Source organism: Xenopus laevis, chromosome 8L (assembly GCF_017654675.1).
Source record: "Xenopus laevis strain J_2021 chromosome 8L, Xenopus_laevis_v10.1, whole genome shotgun sequence".
Classification (NCBI taxonomy): Eukaryota; Metazoa; Chordata; class Amphibia; order Anura; family Pipidae; genus Xenopus; species Xenopus laevis.
The window spans coordinates 134,932,233-134,944,239 of NC_054385.1; the positions used below are offsets into that span (position 1 = coordinate 134,932,233).

The window sequence follows — 12,007 nt, forward strand, 5'->3', positions numbered from 1 at the left end:
TCAGACACAATTAATAGCACTGAGCTCTGCCAGGGACTCAATCATCTCAATGTCAATCACTTTACTTCCATCCCTCCATCTAGGACCCGCCCCCTGCAAAAAGGAAGAGCATTCAGCGCTGGGCGTGGTCAGAAGGGAATTCAGCAGTGGGTGTGGCCAGGAGGGAGGGGAATTACACACTGGGTGTGGTCAGGAGGGAAGAGAATTCAGCACAAGGCGTGGTCAGGAGGGAGGAGAATTCAGCAGTGGGTGTGGTCAGGAGGGAGGAGAATTCAGTAGTGGGCGTGGTCAGGAGGGGAATTCAGCAGTGAGCGTGGCCAGGAGGGAGGAGAATTCAGCAGTGGGCGTGGTCAGGAGGAAAGAGAATTACACACTGGGTGTGGCCAGGAGGGAGGAGAATTCAGTAGTGGGCGTGGTCAGGAGGGAGGAGAATTACGCACTGGGTGTGGTCAGGAGGGAGGAGAATTCAGTAGTGGGCGTGGTCAGGAGGGAGGGGAATTCAGCAGTGAGCGTGGCCAGGAGGGAGGAGAATTCAGCAGTGGGCGTGGTCAGGAGGAAAGAGAATTACACACTGGGTGTGGCCAGGAGGGAGGAGAATTCAGTAGTGGGCGTGGTCAGGAGGGAGGAGAATTACGCACTGGGTGTGGTCAGGAGGGAGGAGAATTCAGTAGTGGGCGTGGTCAGGAGGGAGGGGAATTCAGCAGTGAGCGTGGCCAGGAGGGAGGAGAATTCAGCAGTGGGCGTGGTCAGGAGGAAAGAGAATTACACACTGGGTGTGGCCAGGAGGGAGGAGAATTCAGCAGTGGGCGTGGTCAGGAGGGAAGGGAATTCAGCAGTGGGTGTGGTCAGGAGGGAGGGGAATTACACACTGGGTGTGGTCAGGAGGGAAGAGAATTCAGCACAAGGCGTGGTCAGGAGGGAGGAGAATTACGCACTGGGTGTGGTCAGGAGGGAGGAGAATTACGCACTGGGTGTGGTCAGGAGGGAGGAGAATTCAGTAGTGGGCGTGGTCAGGAGGGAGGGGAATTCAGCAGTGAGCGTGGCCAGGAGGGAGGAGAATTCAGCAGTGGGCGTGGTCAGGAGGGAAGAGAATTACACACTGGGTGTGGCCAGGAGGGAGGAGAATTCAGCAGTGGGCGTGGTCAGGAGGGAAGGGAATTCAGCAGTGGGTGTGGTCAGGAAGGAGAATTACGCACTGGGTGTGGTCAGGAGGGAAGAGAATTCAGTAGTGGGCGTGGTCAGGAGGGAGGGAAATTCAGCAGTGGGTGTGGTCAGGAGGGAGGGGAATTCAGCAGTGAGCGTGGCCAGGAGGGAAGGGAATTCAGCAGTGGGTGTGGCCAGGAGGGAGGGGAATTCAGCAGTGGGCGTGGTCAGGAGGGAAGGGAATTCAGCAGTGGGTGTGGTCAGGAAGGAGGGGAATTCAGTAGTGGGTGTGGTCAGGAGGGAGAATTACGCACTGGGTGTGGTCAGGAGGGAAGAGAATTCAGTAGTGGGCGTGGTCAGGAGGGAGGGAAATTCAGCAGTGGGTGTGGTCAGGAGGGAGGGGAATTCAGCAGTGAGCGTGGCCAGGAGGGAAGGGAATTCAGCAGTGGGTGTGGTCAGGAGGGAGGGGAATTCAGCAGTGGTTGTGGTCAGGAGGGAGAATTATGCACTGGGTGTGGTCAGGAGGGAGGAGAATTCAGCACTGGGCGTGGTCATGAGGGAGGAGAATTCAGCAGTGGGCGTGGTCAGGAGGGAAGGGAATTCAGCAGTGGGTGTGGTCAGGAGGGAGGGGAATTCAGCAGTGGTTGTGGTCAGGAGGGAGAATTATGCACTGGGTGTGGTCAGGAGGGAGGAGAATTCAGCACTGGGCGTGGTCATGAGGGAGGGAAATTCAGCAGTGGGTGTGGTCAGGAGGGGAATTCAGCAGTGGGTGTGGCCAGGAGGGAGGAGAATTCAGCAGTGGGCGTGGTCAGGAGGGAGAATTCAGCAGTGGGCGTGGTCAGGAGGGGAATTCAGCAGTGGGTGTGGCCAGGAGGGAGGAGAATTCAGCAGTGGGCGTGGTCAGGAGGGTGGCAGTTTAACTACACAAGTGCTCAGGTGCCAACAGTGGTTTCTCCTGGTTGTGGGGCGGGCACTGAATTGATGGTGTCACATGACCCACTGTGTATCATGTGACTTGTGGGGGGTACTCATGTTTAGGGGTTCACTTTGGCACCTGTTAGGGACCCCATTTGTGCCCTTCTCCTGTTCCCTCCTTGCCAATAGGCCAGTACATTCCCCAATCAATTAACTGCGCCCATCCACTAACTCCGCCCTTTGGCTGGAGGGCCACACCCACAAATATAATCTTCCCCATTCTACTGCATTGTTCAAAGGCCACTGGGGGGGGGGAAGCTTGCTGGGCTGCCCTAATATATATATATATATATGGCACTATATAGAATTGTGAATTTATGGTTAGATTGTAAGCTCTTGGGCAGATATTATTCTATGTCCTGTGCACAGTATTGAGGGGATATATCTATTGTCTCACATATGCAGCGATATTAAACCTTCTCCCAAACGTCTATGTGTCTGATTCTTACATCATACGACTGCACCGCCACCAACTGTCACCCACATATGACAATTATTCACCCCAACAATCACCCCAGACTCAATCACCCCAACATTTTAACACAGGCTGAGACGCCCATCAAGTTCAGCCTTATCTCACTCTCTCTATAATTATATAATAAATCTGTCAGTTGGTCTAGAGGAAAGTCTTCTGAAGCCTCTGCCATTGGCCCCAGAGAGGGAATAATCCTTCCTGAATCCAATATGTCATCCCCTTTATCTGCTTAGTTGCTCTTCTCTGTACTTTCTCTATTTCATTACTGTTCCCATATATATATATATATATATATATATATATATATATATATATATATATATATATATATATATATATATATATATATATAGTTATGATCTCCCCCTTATATATTTATATACAGTGATCGTATCCCCTTATAGATTTATATATAGTGATCATATCCCCCTTATATATTTATATACAGTGATCGTATCCCCTTATAGATTTATATACAGTGATCGTATCCCCTTATAGATTTATATACAGTGATCGTATTCCCCTTATATCTTTATATACAGTGATCGTATCCCCCTTATATCTTTATATACAGTGATCGTATCCCCTTATATATTTATATACAGTGATCGTATCCCCCTTATATACTTATATACAGTGATCATATCCCCTTTATATACTTATATACAGTGATCATATCCCCCTTATATATTTATATACAGTGATCATATCCCCTTATATACTTATATACAGTGATCATATCCCCCTTATATATTTATATACAGTGATCATATCCCCCTTATATATTTATATACAGTGATCATATCCCCCTTATATATTTATATACAGTGATCATATCCCCCTTATATATTTATATACAGTGATCATATCCCCCTTATATATTTATATATAGTGATCATATCCCCCTTATATATTTATATATATAGTGATCATATCCCCCTTATATATTTATATACAGTGATCATATCCCCTTATATATTTATATACAGTGATCATATCCCCTTATATATTTATATACAGTGATCATATCCCCCTTATATATTTATATATAGTGATCATATCCCCCTTATATATTTATATATAGTGATCATATCCCCTTATATATTTATATATAGTGATCATATCCCCTTATATATTTATATATAGTGATCATATCCCCCTTATATATTTATATATAGTGATCATATCCCCTTATATATTTATATATAGTGATTAATATCCAACTTATATATTTATATATAGTGATCATATCCCCTTATATATTTATATATAGTGATCATATCCCCCTTAACTGTCTCTTCTCCAGTGTAACCAATCCCAACTTGTCTTTTCCCATAACTGATCCCTTCCATTCCCTTTATCAGCTTAGTCGCTCTTCTCTGTACTTTATTAGTGAGGTGCAAAAGGAAGAAGCCGGGGATTGGTAGGAAAGGGTTCTCTTCCCATTTAATACTAGGCTCCCATTGGCTGAGAGGTAAGTACATCCAATGCTAGGGTGGGTAATACATCATGTACAGAGAGTAACATCAAACAAAGATCTATGTTGTGAAGCTTCTGTTCGTGGTAGAAAGTTCTTAGCAGCATCTTTTCGTCAGCAAGAACATTATCGAGGGCATCCATGCAGACGGGCCCTCACGTAGTGCTTTGAGAGTTTAATAAACCTTCTTCTGATTGGTTATAAAATGAGAGTTGTAGATGAGGAGGAGGAGGGAGTAGAACACAGGCACGCACAGAGAAAATAGATTGATATATATATATTTATATAGAGCTGCAATCCTTTGATTGTCTCACAATGGGTTTATATGCCGTGAGCAGGGGAGGGATGGAGCGGGGGGCCCTCCTGTACTTGGGGCCCCATGAAATGAGCAGCAGGAGGACAGACACCAAGGGAAGCACCTACTGTAGCTGTGAGATGCCTCAGTCTGGTGCCGCGTCTCCCTCCCTTTCTGACTACACTAGTGAGTGTGAGTGTGAGTGCAGTCCGTCTGGGACGAGTATTAGATACTCCTATTGACCACACTCTTCTGTAAGAAAATATGCACATTCTTCTGCTTTTAATAAAATAGTTTTTAGGCTTTTTTCCCTCTTCTTTTCCTGGCCAGCAAGAGGCAAAGTGCGGTGGTGCTGGGATTGGCAGGGAGAGGGTTAACGGGCTGGCAGGGAGAAGGTTAACGGGCTGGCAGGGAGTCGTATTGCTTTGTAGCCTCCTGTATATCAGATATACACACGACTTGGCACTCTGGTATCCACACAATCGCGGGTCCTTTCAGGACAATAAAAAAGCTGAGCTTTCCTTTTGTAACTCCTGATGCCTCGGGGGCACGGGGTTAATGGGACCCTGAAGTCCCCTCTGCTGTCCCGGAGAGGAGTCGGGGGTAGTTGGACTTCTGCTTTTCCCCACTCTGGTGGTGCTGCTGCTGGGAGTTTTTGGCCCCTGCTAGGTGGGCACTCAAAGTGCTTTTCCTGTTCCTCTGGGAACGTTTATCTTGTGACTGCAGCCCCTCGTGGGCGGGACTTGTGTTTCAGGCTGAACCTAGTGCTGCTGTTGAAGGGAGTCGGCGGGAATACTGACCAAGGACATGCGCACAAGGTCGGGACACTTTGCAACTGTTTGGCACCCTAAGCAATTGATCCTGGGTACCTAGGGTCCCAGTTATTGAGAGACATGGTGGGTGCTGATAGGGTTAGGCAGGAGGAATCTGTTAGGCCACGCCCAAGTGTGCAGTAAAGCCTAAAATGGCAAGCTCTTGTGCACAGACCTCTAGCAAACTCCAACTGATAGGGGTTTCCCTTTTTCTTGCTCCCAGGAGGTGTGAAGCTAAAAGGCACTGAGGAACCGAGCAAATTGCTTGTGTTGGCCCTCAGGTGCCACTGAGCCCACTTCTCCCCATTCTCTCAGCTGCACAAGCAACACCAATGGAAGAGGAGACACTGTGTTACTCATCACACAGACTCACAACTGCCGCCTCATCATCTCTCTGTCACATCAGGCGCATCACTTCCTGAAGATGCATTGGGGCAGAGTAAGGGTGCGCCTGCGTAGCTTCCTGCAGGGACCTTCCTCCAGGAGATAAGTCACATCTATTGCTGGAGAGGAGAGAGGACAACGTCAGTCCCTGATTGGACACCGGCAGCCTGACCCCGCCCCCCGGCACACACACTCACCATTTTTCCCTGGGATCTTTTCTAGGAGCCGGAGCAGGATCTGGTTGAGTTTGTCCCTCTGGAGCTGCTGTCTCTCTTGCCTGGAGCACAAATGGGCCTGGGTGCTGCTGCTACTGTCCTCCACCTGCTGCTCATTCACTTCCACAGAGGGGGTCTCCACTTCAGAGACAGGAACTTCCTGCTGGCAATCATCCTGATTGGTCAGTAAATCCACCATTGCAGGAAGAGAGTCTTCTTCTGTGTGCAGGCCACTGCTTGATTGCTTGAGACATTTCCAGGCAGACCTGAAAGGAGTCAAATAAAGCAGAAAGGGTTCAAATGAACTGCAAGCTCCTCACCCATGTGACGTAACCTCTGGCTGCACTGGCGCCCGCAGGTCGAGACAGAAGTTCTGTTTGGAACAGGGACTCCCTACCCGTGGAAGAGATGGGACTGGCACAGCTCAGGCTGAACGAGGGGACGGCACCTAATTAATGGAACTCACCTGCCCCCGTTACGCTTGTAGTTATCGGGCACATGGTGAGGCTGCAACGGAATGAGAGAAGTTTGTTAGGGAAAGTCACGAAGATCACATTACCCTCAGCTCTGATCCCTTATAGGGATGGGGCATCCAAACAACTCCCTCTACAGAAGGGGGCACATGTCTACACAGCAATCTGGGGTCCCCTCACCCCAATCTCCATCTGTCCCCTCCCCCGGGATACAGGACATGCAGCAAGGAGGAAAGTGTACACAAGAAAGGAGAAAGAGGCATGCAGGAAGGAGGAAGAGGCAGACAGGAAGGAGGAAGAGGCAGACAGGAAGGAGGGCAGGATACACAGGAACTCCTGATAGGAAAAAAGCATCTCTCTTACAGAAAAGTCCCTTTTTGGTGTCAGCTTCTTGGGGAAGTGGTCAAAGGCATATGTTTTGGTGCAGACAGTGAAGCGATTCCTATGGATTTTGTAGAACAGATGCGCAGATTTATCCAGCCGGTAATCACATATGTAAACATCCTGTTCCTTTACACCTTTTGGTCTGCCTGCAACAGGAAGTCACATTAAGCACAAACAGCGAAACACAGAGGTGCTGCTCCCAACCATAGAAACTTGCCCTTGCAGGCGAATAGAGAGGAAGAGTGTGCTTCACACAGAAAGGAAGAGGTTAGACAGAAAGTAAACAAGAGGATATGGGAGCGCAGAGAAGAGCGGGATCAAACAAGAAATATGAGGTAGGGAAGGAAGAGAAGGGGTGAAAGAGAGTGGATAAGGAGAAACGGGTGGGAGAGGAAGAGAAGGTAGAGAGGAGTGGGAGAGAGAAGGAAGAAAGTGGATAAGGAGAAAGAGGGGTGCAGAGAGGAAAAGACAAGGTGACAGAGGAGTTAAAAGGGGCAGCAGACAGGAAGGAAGGGGATATGGACACAGGAAGAGGGGAAAAGGAAGGGACAGGCTCATAGTCTAGAAGTGCCAGCATAGTAGAAGGGACTTACCTTTGCAGTAAGTGTACAGATCAAGGACACAGCAGGTGCCCACCACAGCTTCTAGGGGGATAATCTCATAGAGGGGAACCCGGAAGAGCTCATTGTAATAAAACTTCCGTGATGGCGAGTGATGCGTCTCATGCGGCCGAAAGTAATGGTGCCCAAAGGCAAAGCGCTCCCCTCTGGAAGGGAAAGGGCATGGGGTTTGGAGACCCTGTATATTCACATTGTACAACAAGTATAATCAGACTTGTTACCCCTGTATATATACTACCCCTCCGTGATACACACCTCTCCTACATACTGAGCCTCTGTGCTTCCAGGTACATCTAACTGCCACTTACCTCTTCCATTATGTCCTGCAGCCCAGCACCTACATTCTACCTACAAACCACCCAGCTGCTCCCACCTTGGACTTTAACCTGTGGGAGGAGTTACATGTAGTGGGGGCACCATTGCCCGTGGGAGGAGTCAGATGGATGCACGGAACTTACTTCTCGTTCTTCCACAACTTCTCTATGCGGAATATATCGAGTTTTTCTCGGTTAATATGAGACAGGAGTCTGTATGACTGGCGCACTGGCTGTCCATCTGGTGTCCGACGACTGTCCCTCATTAGATACACACAGTCACCTATTGACAGAGAGACAAGAAAGGTGACTTCCTCCAGGATACACACTTCCCTCATCCAATCACAGGCTGGTACCCACCTTGGCGTAGGAGCAGGTCATCCCGCAACAGGCAAATAAAGTATATGAATCCCGGCTGTGCGTAGTGGGGGCAAGGGATCATGGGAACCTCCTGCAACGAAATTCCCAAGGTTCTGAATCTACGGATACTGACAGGCCTCTGGGATCTTACATAGGGGAACCAATGAATGCACAGTATCAGGGACAGATGATACAGCTCTGCAGGCTATCAGGACAGGCGGGTAGGTTAGTATCAAGACAGGCTGGTCGGTTAGTATTGAGGCAGGCGGGTAGTTTAGTATCGGGACAGGCGGGTAGGTTAGTATCGAGAAAGGCGGGTAGGTTAGTATCGGGACAGGCTCAGCGAGGAACAAGTTCCTATTGATGTGGAGGGTACAGGGAGAGCCAATCAGAGAGACATATTACCCGATCTACAGGGCGGGGGTCGCACTGCTCACACAGGTAATGCTCCACATCAGAGGTGACCCCCAGGCAGTCACAGTGCTGCCACGCCTACACAGGAAGAAACAGGTGTGTAAATAGTATACAAAATCTCCATGACAGTTGTGTGAATAGCATACAAAGTCTCCATGACAGTTGTTTGTATACTATTCAAAGTCTTAATGACAGTTGTGTGAATAGTATACAAAAAGGGATTTTAGACTTACCGGAAAATCCTTTTCTAGTAGGCCCCAACTGTCAGTGCAGACGTGTGGGTTAGTTCCATCTTCACCTCTGGAGGCAGGACAGAATGATCAGGCTCTTGACCCCTCCCCTAGTATATAGTCTGGCTCCACCTCCCATTCTCAGCTTAATGAGGTGGAGTATCTCAGAAAAATGGAGGAACCCCGGGCAAGAGAGCAATAGAAAGGACCTAGTGTCCACAGAACCATACTAAAATCAGCCTGCTACAAAAGGATTTTCTGGTAAGTACAAAATCCCCTTTTCTCTAGTTGGCTCTCCTGTCAGTGCAGACGTGTGGGGACGTCCAAAAGTTGTCCAGTAATTATTAGGGTAGGTAAACACAAAAACTCAGTGTAACCTTGGAATCTTTACTATGGGAATCATTAAAACAATGAAAAAATGTACTGTAATTATTAACCTTGTATCAAAAGATTTACTGTGCCACAGCTGCTTGTAAAACTTTGCGGCCAAACATGGGCAAATTTGAGGCAAAGACATGCAATTTATAAGATGTAATAAAATTGTTGAAGGACGCCCACTACATATTTGGAGAACCAATCATGGCTCCTTGGAAGATAGCACTGCCATTTCTGACACCCTCTTTGCTGATGTTATTGCTATAGGAAATGTTACTTTCAGGGACAACCACTTAAGATCACGAGTCTAAAGGTTCAAAGGGGGCTTTCTGTAGTGTTAAAAGCACCAAGGGCAAGTCCCAAGGAGGCGTAGGGTCTTTGAAGGGCGGCCTGGTGTGTAGGACTCCTTGAAGGATTGTTGTCTGGTAGTGTTTTCTGGCCACTTCTTGTTTGGCAGTGCCGAAAGAGCCGAGATCTGTGACTTTAGTGTGTTGTGCGCAAGACCGTCTGTAATAAATTCTGTGATTACTGGAGTAGTTCTTTCCCTCCAGGTCAATTGCCGTCAAACAGAGCATGGAAAGGTTGTAAAGTCTGGCTGCACTTTGGGTAAGGAGGTCCAGCTGTAGAGGTAGTCGCCACGGCTTGGAGACATATTGATCAGGTCCGTGCACCATAGTTTGTTCAGCCAATCTGGTGCAACGAGAATGGTTTTTGGTTGTTCTGTGTCAGAATCACCGTTTGATTCTGACTCTTGGTGGTCTGAAGCCTGCAGGTCAGATACACTAACTAGACCAGTGAAGAGTCTTCAGGTTTCCCGAGGAGTCTCAGAATATCTCCTGGGCCCTGTGCTTTGTATTCGAGGGTATATACTCAGGAATGGCTTGAAAGGTAGATTTTATCCATTCCAAAAAGTCCCCAAAATGATGGTTGCTCCTGTAGTATCAGTGCCAAACCCTCCTTTACCAACAGGGGGGAGTTGGCGTTACTTTGATGTTGTGCCTCTTCAGTGTGGGCATTCTCTGAGGAAAACTGCTCTCTGAAGTAGTGAGGCCCTGTGGTGACAGTAGGTGCCTCTGTAGGTTTGCAGTCAGTGTGTTCAGACTTCCTAAATGTGTGCTTGCATTTTTTTCATTTAATTATTTTCTCTACCCTTTTTGTGGGTTTTTTAGCTGATTTTGAGACTTGAATGTCCTCCCTTTGTTCCTTGAGGGAATCTGACCTGTCCATTACGATGTTAACCCGGAGGGAATTGCTGCTCTTATAGAGCGAATGACTTTGCTGCAGACAAAATGTCTGTGGCTCCGACCGTTTGCTGCCAATTACTGATACCAGTAAGAGGTCCTGAGGGTTATTGTGCTCCTCTAGGATTCTTTCACAGCTCCCCGAACTTTGTATCTTTACTGCGCCGTGCGTCTGTCTGATGACATTAGACATTCAAAGATACAGTAGCTCAGCACATCTATTCCCACCACACGTTGGGAGACAGCTCTGCATGCCTCCAAATCCTAAGCCTAGAATTCTGTAGCCTAGGAAGGAAAAAACAATTAAGGAAAAAATACCTAATTGTTTCTGTCCTATGCCTCCAGAGGTGAAGATAGACATAACCCACATGTCTGCACTGCCAGGAGGGCCGACTAGAGAAAGTCTCAATGACAGTTGTGTGAACAGTATACAAGTCTCCTGACTGTCAGGCCACGCTCAGCTCTACGTTTTGTACATACCATGCATTTGTCGCATTGAATCATCAACCCTTCGTCCTTGAAGAGGCCACAGATGCAGCGGATGATGTCATCATCTTTCTCATTTCCGCCATCTTTGTCACACAAGGAAGTCTCGCTGCTGTCTGCCTCGCTGGCTGTCTCGCCCACTATTTCATCAATCTGGGCAGCAGCCTCGTGCCTGGCATTATAATAGGCCTTCCTGAGACGACACACATCCCTGCCCACCTGGGACTTCCTCCCGTGGTACTTCTGTAACAGCAAATCAGCAGCTCAGTTAGCAGCCCTGGCTCCACCCCCTCTCCTCCCAGCAGCCCCGGTGGCACTCACCTCTGCATTGCGGAACACTTTCAGCATGTCTGTGTCAAACACCTCCACCGTCTTGTAGTGTCCAGTGAGGATCTGCTTCTCCACACTCAACAGGTCCAGGGGGTCTGACACCTTCTCATAGTAGTGGGGGTTTCTAAGGGCCACAGGGAATGTGTTACAGGCACAAGCTACTGGGAATGTCCCGCCCCCACGGAGCTCTGAGACTGTCGTGCCCCTGTCACTGGCTTTACTTGCCTGAGCCTGTCCCCCCCTCACAGAGACTGCCCTCTCACTTAATTGCCTTGCCTGAGCCCCCTACAGAGACTGTCCTTAATTGCCCTGCTAGACACTGTCCTCACTCACCTTTTCTTGTTGGGAAGACTCAGGAGAGGAGAGGCCAGGGGTCGATCAGAAGAATCTAAACAGAAAGAGTAGTGACATTTGTCATTAGGGGACCCTTTGTATTTCATGCTCCTGTGCCTTTAATGTCCTTGTGACTAGGGGCCCCTGTGTATTTATTGTTCCTGTGATTAAATACAGAGGGGCCCTAATGTCCCTGTGATTAGGGGCCCCCTCTGTATTTAATGTCCTTGTGATTAGGGGCCCCTGTGCATTCAATGTCCCTGTGATTATGGCCCCCTCTGTATTTAATGTCCTTGTGATTAGGGCCCCATGTGCATTTAATATCCCTTTGATTAACTATTGTATTTAATGTCCCTGTGATTAGGGCCCCCTCTGTTTTTTATGTCCTTGTGATTAGGGGCCCCTGTGCATTTAATGTCCTGGGTGAATAGGGACCCCTGTGCATGTAATGTCCCTGTGATCAGGGCCCATAATTACAGGGCTGATGCAGATTTCACCCAGTGGGCAGACACAGGGTTATTGCCTGTAGGTCAGGGTGATGTTGAGTTGCTGGGAGGCTAGTGTATTAGGGTGACTGGAGTACCCCAGTAATGACTTTCTCTAGTCGGCCCTCCTGTCAGTGCAGACGTATGGGTTGTGTCTTCATTCACTTCTGGAGGAGGACAGAAAAT

At 48.2% G+C, this 12,007-nt stretch overlaps 2 protein-coding genes across 2 annotated transcripts in view; one reads left to right on the forward strand and one right to left on the reverse strand.

Annotated features, from left to right (window-relative positions):
• The first annotated feature begins 49 nt into the window (after positions 1 to 49).
• LOC121397269 lies at positions 50 to 2,549 on the forward strand. The gene is made up of 2 exons (XM_041573862.1): positions 50 to 1,950; positions 2,043 to 2,549. Exons 1-2 carry the CDS (start codon positions 50 to 52, stop codon positions 2,155 to 2,157), a joined length of 2,016 nt encoding a protein of 671 aa, XP_041429796.1. The 3' UTR covers positions 2,158 to 2,549.
• A 1,464-nt stretch (positions 2,550 to 4,013) lies between these two features.
• Positions 4,014 to 12,007, reverse strand: part of LOC108699167 (histone-lysine N-methyltransferase ASH1L) — a gene marked incomplete at its 5' end in the record, with an annotated part of 51,556 nt that continues 43,562 nt past the window's right edge. The window contains 11 exons of the mRNA XM_041574013.1: positions 4,014 to 5,680; positions 5,759 to 6,042; positions 6,243 to 6,283; positions 6,613 to 6,779; positions 7,227 to 7,399; positions 7,712 to 7,850; positions 7,928 to 8,018; positions 8,333 to 8,419; positions 10,668 to 10,916; positions 10,995 to 11,127; positions 11,337 to 11,391. Of these exons, the coding sequence (XP_041429947.1) occupies positions 5,589 to 5,680; positions 5,759 to 6,042; positions 6,243 to 6,283; positions 6,613 to 6,779; positions 7,227 to 7,399; positions 7,712 to 7,850; positions 7,928 to 8,018; positions 8,333 to 8,419; positions 10,668 to 10,916; positions 10,995 to 11,127; positions 11,337 to 11,391 (1,511 nt within the window). The remainder of the gene's footprint in view (positions 5,681 to 5,758; positions 6,043 to 6,242; positions 6,284 to 6,612; positions 6,780 to 7,226; positions 7,400 to 7,711; positions 7,851 to 7,927; positions 8,019 to 8,332; positions 8,420 to 10,667; positions 10,917 to 10,994; positions 11,128 to 11,336; positions 11,392 to 12,007) is intronic.

Bases quoted from the DNA above. Each gene is read 5' to 3' on its own strand.
- LOC121397269 (XM_041573862.1), top strand. From the start codon at position 50: ATGTCAATCACTTTACTTCCATCCCTCCATCTAGGACCCGCCCCCTGC. The intron at 1,951-2,042 runs GTCAGGAGGGAG...GCAGTGGGCGTG, and splicing joins AGAATTCAGCAGTGGGCGTG to GTCAGGAGGGTGGCAGTTTA.